General features: G+C 41.6%; 1 protein-coding gene across 1 annotated transcript; it reads left to right on the forward strand.

The window, feature by feature from the left end:
- Window positions 1-1381: 1381 nt before the first annotated feature.
- LOC140232041 (uncharacterized) lies at window positions 1382-5572 on the forward strand. Its single transcript, XM_072312192.1, has 3 exons — window positions 1382-1628; window positions 2467-3204; window positions 4252-5572. Exons 1-3 carry the CDS (start codon window positions 1382-1384, stop codon window positions 4350-4352), a joined length of 1086 nt encoding a protein of 361 aa, XP_072168293.1. The 3' UTR covers window positions 4353-5572.
- The last annotated feature ends 1323 nt before the right edge of the window (window positions 5573-6895 follow it).

Genomic DNA, 6895 nt, shown 5'->3' on the forward strand with positions numbered 1-6895 from the left:
TCTCTATGGAATGCTTAGGGTGTACGTGTATTTCAAAGGATGCGACTTGCCAACTGTACAAGTGTACTCCTTTTACAAAATGCGCCCTCTGCTTCGTCACTGCTTTTGCCGTAGGCAAAATCTACAGGACTGTCCAGCTTTACATTGTACCTGTTACTTCTTTTGTCGTTAGAGGACATTAACTCTTTAATGTGCCATGGTGGAAACCCCCTGTGTGCCACGTTATTCTGAGACTGGAAGGTAGTCATGCTTTGAGAAAGAATTCTGGTATTCTAATTTGTATAACTTCTACAAATTTCTGGGCATAATAGCAGGCAAAGTTAAAGAGGAATGTCAAGATTTGTTTAGATATAAATTGTATAACGAATCTGTTTTTCAATTTTTCTTTTGAATGACCACTTGCTACATTACTGGAAAGGCATGACTTTTGCACATAAAACCATGACAGTAAAGAATGTACGAGCAAATCTAGTTGGGAACACAGCTTGATAGTCAATCACCACATAGAATGCAAGCCGTATATGAGAGGAACAAAAGCACGAGAAACGCTTTCATTGTGCCGGGGGATTAGCAGTGATTAGCCGACTTATCGATCGGTTTTGGTGGCTTTGTTTGTTGAGCAGAATGCGAAGTTGGCACGCCGTCAACTGAGTCGGACGTGCGAACGTGGCACATAAAGAGTTAATATTCTGGGAAGAATATTAGTATGAGCAGACATTCTGGAAGCCAGACTAGCAAATTTGGAGCATAGAGAGGGAAAATGTATAACGTTGATATTTAAAAAAAAACAAACAAACAAACAAACACAAACAAACAAACAAACTATAAACAACTGTTGGTATGGAAAAAGCATGATTGCATGAGTTGCATCATTCATGATACAATTGTATATCAATGCAATACTGTAAAACCAGAAGTACAGTTGTATTTGTGACGTGAAACTTTTTGTGAATCAGCACTGACAACCTTACAGCGAAAGTTTCATTCCTGTGAAAATTTCTGGTTTCACAGTACAACTGTGTATGTGCTATAAATATGGTACATACATGTACATCGGTATCCAGGAGAGGTGTGATCACATACTATTTACATGTATTATAGAATGATGGATAGTGTGCATGTTCAGTCCTTGACAATTATCATTTATAGTTAAATGTCACAAGATAGTGTGGAACAACTATGTACATTGTATTATGTAATATAATCTATTAAAAAACAATGTAGCATTGTTAAAAGCTGAAATCGTCTACTGCCAATGAAAAAATTTAATTGTTTCATAGTTCTTTTTATATCATCTGTCGTCAGATCTTGCAGGTAAACACCCAGCGGGAACATCTTCTGTGAGTCTTCTTGACACTTGGAACTGAAAAAAAAAAGAAAAATGTGTAATTACCTTCTAGTTGATATGTCATCATCGCTTCCTGAAGCCATGTGTGCTGTGATCGTGGTCCTGATGGCTGCAGAAGGTTCCTACGGCCGCATTTTGCCGGGTTTGGACAATTGCCGTGGGATGTGCACCAACCTCACGGGATACTTCTGCGCGCCCTTCCTGGGCATTTGTGAACCCTGTGACCCACACTGTGAAGAGGAGAACGAAGATGGCTGCATGGAAACCTGTGAGAAATGGGGTGAGTGTCATTGATGTCAAGTCAGTTGATACATAGTATATTTGTGTAATAATCCAAACTGTATGTCACATACAACTTGTACAGTGAGTTCATGTTACTTGAGTTGAGGTCCTTGGATCTATCAAAGCGTTTCAACTCAAATGGTACATGTACAGTACTTGATTCTCTCAAGAGTCAGCATTCTCTTTTCTTCAATTCGCACAATTTTCTAGTACATTATAAACTTGTTTGTGCCATAATAACTCATGTGTGGTATATATTTTTGGTACCAAAGGGTGTTCAATCACGTTTAATTTGCTCTCAACTAAATGTGGATTTTGTCCAGAAATTTACATAATTGGCTTATTAGTTGTATTGGTTGGATGTTACAAGGAAATACACTGGTATAAACTGCAAAACAAGCTTTATTGCGAATCTGTTCTGGCATTAATTTGTGTGATTGTACACGTTTGTTATTCATAACCCAAGGGCCTGTGATAGTAATATTATGAGCATAATATTCACATGATCAGAGTCTGCAGTGTGCTAGGGGATCCAGGCAGGAGATTTTTCAGTTTAAGAATTTATGCTTGGGGTTGAAGTCTCTGCCTATTGGTTTTGAAAATCAAAGGACAATGATTCTAAAGAGCAACAGACTTTCATGTCATTTGACAATCATTATACCACACCCTTCAATGTGAGCTGATCCTGTGGAAAAGATATCATAGAATATAGTTACATGTATGATGTACCTTTTGGAGAATAGATTGAATGCTTGTAGAATATATCACACAGTGCCAGTGAGGTGTTTGATTTTACTCGTAAGCATTTGATTGATGATTTGCTTATCTTTCAGCAGCTGTGCAGCTTTCTACAACACCTAGTACACAGACAACACTGCAGCCAAGCTCTTCTTCTACTGAACCTGGGCTACCTCGAGACTCCAATGATACCCATGTGGATCTGATGACAAGCATTTCAAGCATGGATGGTTCCATAGAGACTGGGCCCCATGAGCTCCCTGGGTGGGTCTACTTTGCCCTCCTAGCGGCTGGAGTTATTTTCAGCATTTTCATCTGGAACATGCTTAAAAAATGCAGATGTGATCAGAAACGGGGACCAATTGTACGTGAGAACGATATGGCGGGGCAGAGAGACATAGAAATGAACGATTTGGGGCATGCGCGGGGTACCCCACCACCCGATGCAGCGGAACCTCTTCTACCTGACGAGCCGTCCCAGCCTGGATCCAGCCAAAGTGACGGGAGCAGGAGTTTGTCGTCAGAGCCAGGTGAGGGTCCAACCCAACCCCTTCGTGGACCCCTCAGTGTGCCCCCCGACAGTGCCTATGAGACAGCAGCTGCTCCACATGATGACACTGTTGCCGTCAGCGTGGCCCAAGTGACCAATAACGGCGGTGATACTGATTCTGAGAAGGCCACCCCTGCAGGCAGTCTCACCGTCAACATCCACGCTTGTCCAGTGCAGCAGGAACTGCGCCAAGGAGCGGAGCCATTCCATGGGCGAGGGGAACCATTTATGGATGCGGCGCCATCTTTGCAAGAACCAACGACTCCTATCGGTCAGACTGTTCAAGGTAAGCTGCGTGAGTTTCTGTAATAAAATGGTGACTGAATCTTCTTCAGGTCCTCCTCACTTCCTCTGTCATAATATGTTTTATGGATGTATGCATCTCCTCTGCGAAAAACATTGTGCACATTCACACCAGCTTTTATTTGCCTTTTTTTTTTTTGCATCTTGGATAAAGCAGTTCAGCAAAATCTTAATAATCAAAGATGTTTTGCTGGAAAATCATTCAATGTGCTTTGGATTTGTGTGTGTGTGTGTATGTGTAAAGATTTGTTCCGTTTTATCTTTACATTTTACCCAAATGCAGAAATGACAAAATTGATAAACCTTCATATAGGATTATTCTTGTAACACCCATCATGGGAATGTCAAGTGAGGGAAAGGTTTATGTATAATGATGTGAACCCTTTACCTATGTAGAGAAAGTGCATGTTATATCTCATCCCCAAGTGTATCAGGATTAAGATCAGACTGAGCTTACATGTAGTCTACTAAAGTCACTTGCCATGATACCAATGCTGTTAAGAGTGAATGAAAATGTTGTACATGTATTTTCTTAAAAGTAGGAGAAAGTGTCTGTACCACGTCCAAGCTAGATGTGGAGCTGATTTAATGTAGTAACATGTCAATTGGAGGACAATGTTTAGATTGTGTTGGACTTATCATTGTTAGCTGTATTTTCTAAATGCTGAAATGAAGATGTACCATACTGCTGCCATTTTGAACCAAAAATTGTGGCTGTATGTAAAGTGCATTTAATACACTACAAATCCATGAGCTGGTTAATTTCTTTAATTGTTTGCTACTGTACATCCCCCAAGCTGTCCATTCTTTTTTTTACTCTTAGAATCCGTAATAGTTGCAAGTTTTGCTTTAAATACAATCTCTGATTTTGAATATGATATAGGTGATCAAGTAGTAGGTATTTCAAATGTAAAATAAAAAGGAAGAAAAAGTGATAGTGAGTGGAAGTGCATTCATGGTCAACAGTGAAATATCATGCAAGAATTTCAGTTCTAATAAGACATCTTGTTTTATTCTGTTTGATTCTCAGATGGAACTATAACTGGCCATGAGCTTGTGATGAGTGCATCCAGCCCCTTTTCTTTCATGAATGGGGATGGATTGTCTTATCACCAAGGGCTCATAAAGTGAGAGTGGATGATCTCCTTCTGGGTGCCGTGTCCATCCATCAATTCTCGTTGGTCGCATGGTAACTTCCAGACGGTGCATTAAACTTCAATACTCGGGAGCAGCATGCTGCCCTGACAGTCAGGAGCTAGAAGCTGCTACTGTCCTGGACGTATCTTGCAGGGCGCCATGGAGACGGGATGTTGTCCGAAGCAGAATGGTGATGCTCTGGCAGGCATGCAGCAGATGCAGCGTGGGCCCTGCTTCCTAATCATTGTAGCCATAGTGATACCATGGGAACAAACTTTCCATGCCCATGAAATCTGCAAACAGTTCAGCACACTCTTCTACGTATGGAAGAAAATGCTGAAAAACTTATCTTTTTCCTCCGTTGTGTGATTTGATGTATTTCGTTTTACGTACATGGTGCATTTGAGCTTAATAGCATTTTTGTAAGCTGTGCATTCTGATGCATACTAGATGTAATATTTTGGATTATTTTGACAAGAAAAATATTATATTATTTCAAAATGTTACTCTTGGTGGTTGGGAATACATATTTATGTCTGTGTGGGTTGTGGTTTTGTGAGGAATGAGAAAAAGCTTGACAGGCTTGTGAGCTTCTACAAAGATTCCTGAGAAGTGAGACTTCTATTCATCTGAAATGGGATCCATGATCACTACACATTCCCTTGTCCTCCAGTACTTCTTTTCAACTGTGTAAATGTACTTAAAAAGCAACTGGTCACAGTACTGAGTAAACCAATGTGTCAGACAGCAATAGAGTTTCAGGTTTACACACTGTATATTGAATAATACGGCATTGGTTTGTTTGTATTGGAGGGTGTTTCTTCTTCTGTGAAGTTATGTCACAATGCAGTTTGGAGTACATACAGTATTTTGGAGGTTAGCGCTATGGAGTTATTATAAGCAAACCAAAGTTAATCCAAAGTTTTTAGCTCACCAAGTGAGCTATTGCGATCGCTCGTCGTGCGGCGTCCGTCGTGCGTCGTCCATCATGCGTAAACTTTTTACATTTTCATCTTCTTCTTGAGAATCCCATGACCGATTTTCACCAAACTTGGCAGGTAGCATCCCTAGGGGGATAGGATCTCAATTTGTTCAAATGGGCACCATGGCCCGCCTGGGGGGCCCCAGGGGGGCCCAAACCCCCTAAAATTAAGGAATCTTTAAAAATCTTCTTCTCTAGAACCAGAAGTGATAGGGCTTTTGATAGTTAATACTATGAGTTAGTACATTGATGACTATAGTTTCAAGTTTGTTCATGGGGGAATCAGGGGTGCCCCCCTTGGTACCCAGGGGAGGGGGGTGGGGAGGGGTCCTAATGGGGCCTAAATTGTAAATTTTCATCTTCACTTTGAGATCCCCACGTCTGATTTTCACCAAACTTGATAGGTAGCATCCCTAGGTGGATAGGATCTCAAACTGTTTAAATGGGCACCATGGCCCACCTAGGGGGCCCCCAGGGGGCCCAAAACCCCTAAAATTAAGGAATCTTTAATAATCGTCTCTAGAACCAGAAGTGATAGGGCTTAGATAATGGCTGTAGTTTCAAGTTTGTTCATGGGATTGGCGGAATCAGGGGTGCCACCCCCCACCCACCCCCCCCCCCCCCCCCCCCCCCCCCGAGACCCAGGAGAGGGGATGGGGATGGGTCCTAATGGGCCCTGAATTGTACATGTTCATCTTCTTGTTGATAACCTCATGATGAATTTTGACCAAACTTAGCAGGTAGCATCCCTAGGGGGATAGAATCTCAATTCCGTCAAATGAGCACCATGTCCCTCTTGGGGGCCCCTAGGGGGCCCACCCCACCCCCCCCCCACCCCCACATTAAGGAATATTTAAAATCTTCTGCTCTAGAACCAGAAATGATAAAGCAAAGTTAATACCATGAGTTTGTACATTGATGACATTAGTTCCAAGGTTGTTCATTGCAGATCCAGGGCTGCCCCCCCCCCCCCCCCCCATCCTGGAGTTGAGGGGGGGGGGGGTATTCATATGCAGACCTTTTAAGTTTCCAATGTTCTCAGGTAAGAGTGTGCAAGAATGCATGGAAGGTGAAATTGCGATACTCGGGTGAGCGCGTGACCCCCGGGTCTCTTGTTGTGAACATGTGATGGTTTTGTACTGAATTGTGTCACTTTCTTGGATTTTCTTTTCTTTTCTGTCATGATAATTCTTTTTTTTTTTCTGTTTTTTTTTTTTGGGTGGTGGTGGTGGTGGTTTAATTTGGATGCTGTAATTATTGTATGTAATATTACTTGTTGTGTTTTTTTTCCACCATGACTAGTGTTTTATTTGCCTGTGGGCATGTTTGTTTGTGTATATTGTACTGTTCATGCTGGATTGTTATTGTTTAAAGGGTATGGCTAGTAACTGATCAGTGGGAATGTTGGGGGATGATTGTTCCAATTCATGTGGGATTCATATCTATTGTTGTGTGAAAATTATTTGCTTCAGAACGGTCTCATATTTAAGTAATGTGCAGTTTAATGCCCCGTCACTGTACAGGTATGCTAGCCTAGCTTGAACCATTAAACTGT

Source organism: Diadema setosum, chromosome 8 (assembly GCF_964275005.1).
Source record: "Diadema setosum chromosome 8, eeDiaSeto1, whole genome shotgun sequence".
In the NCBI taxonomy this organism is placed as follows: Eukaryota; Metazoa; Echinodermata; class Echinoidea; order Diadematoida; family Diadematidae; genus Diadema; species Diadema setosum.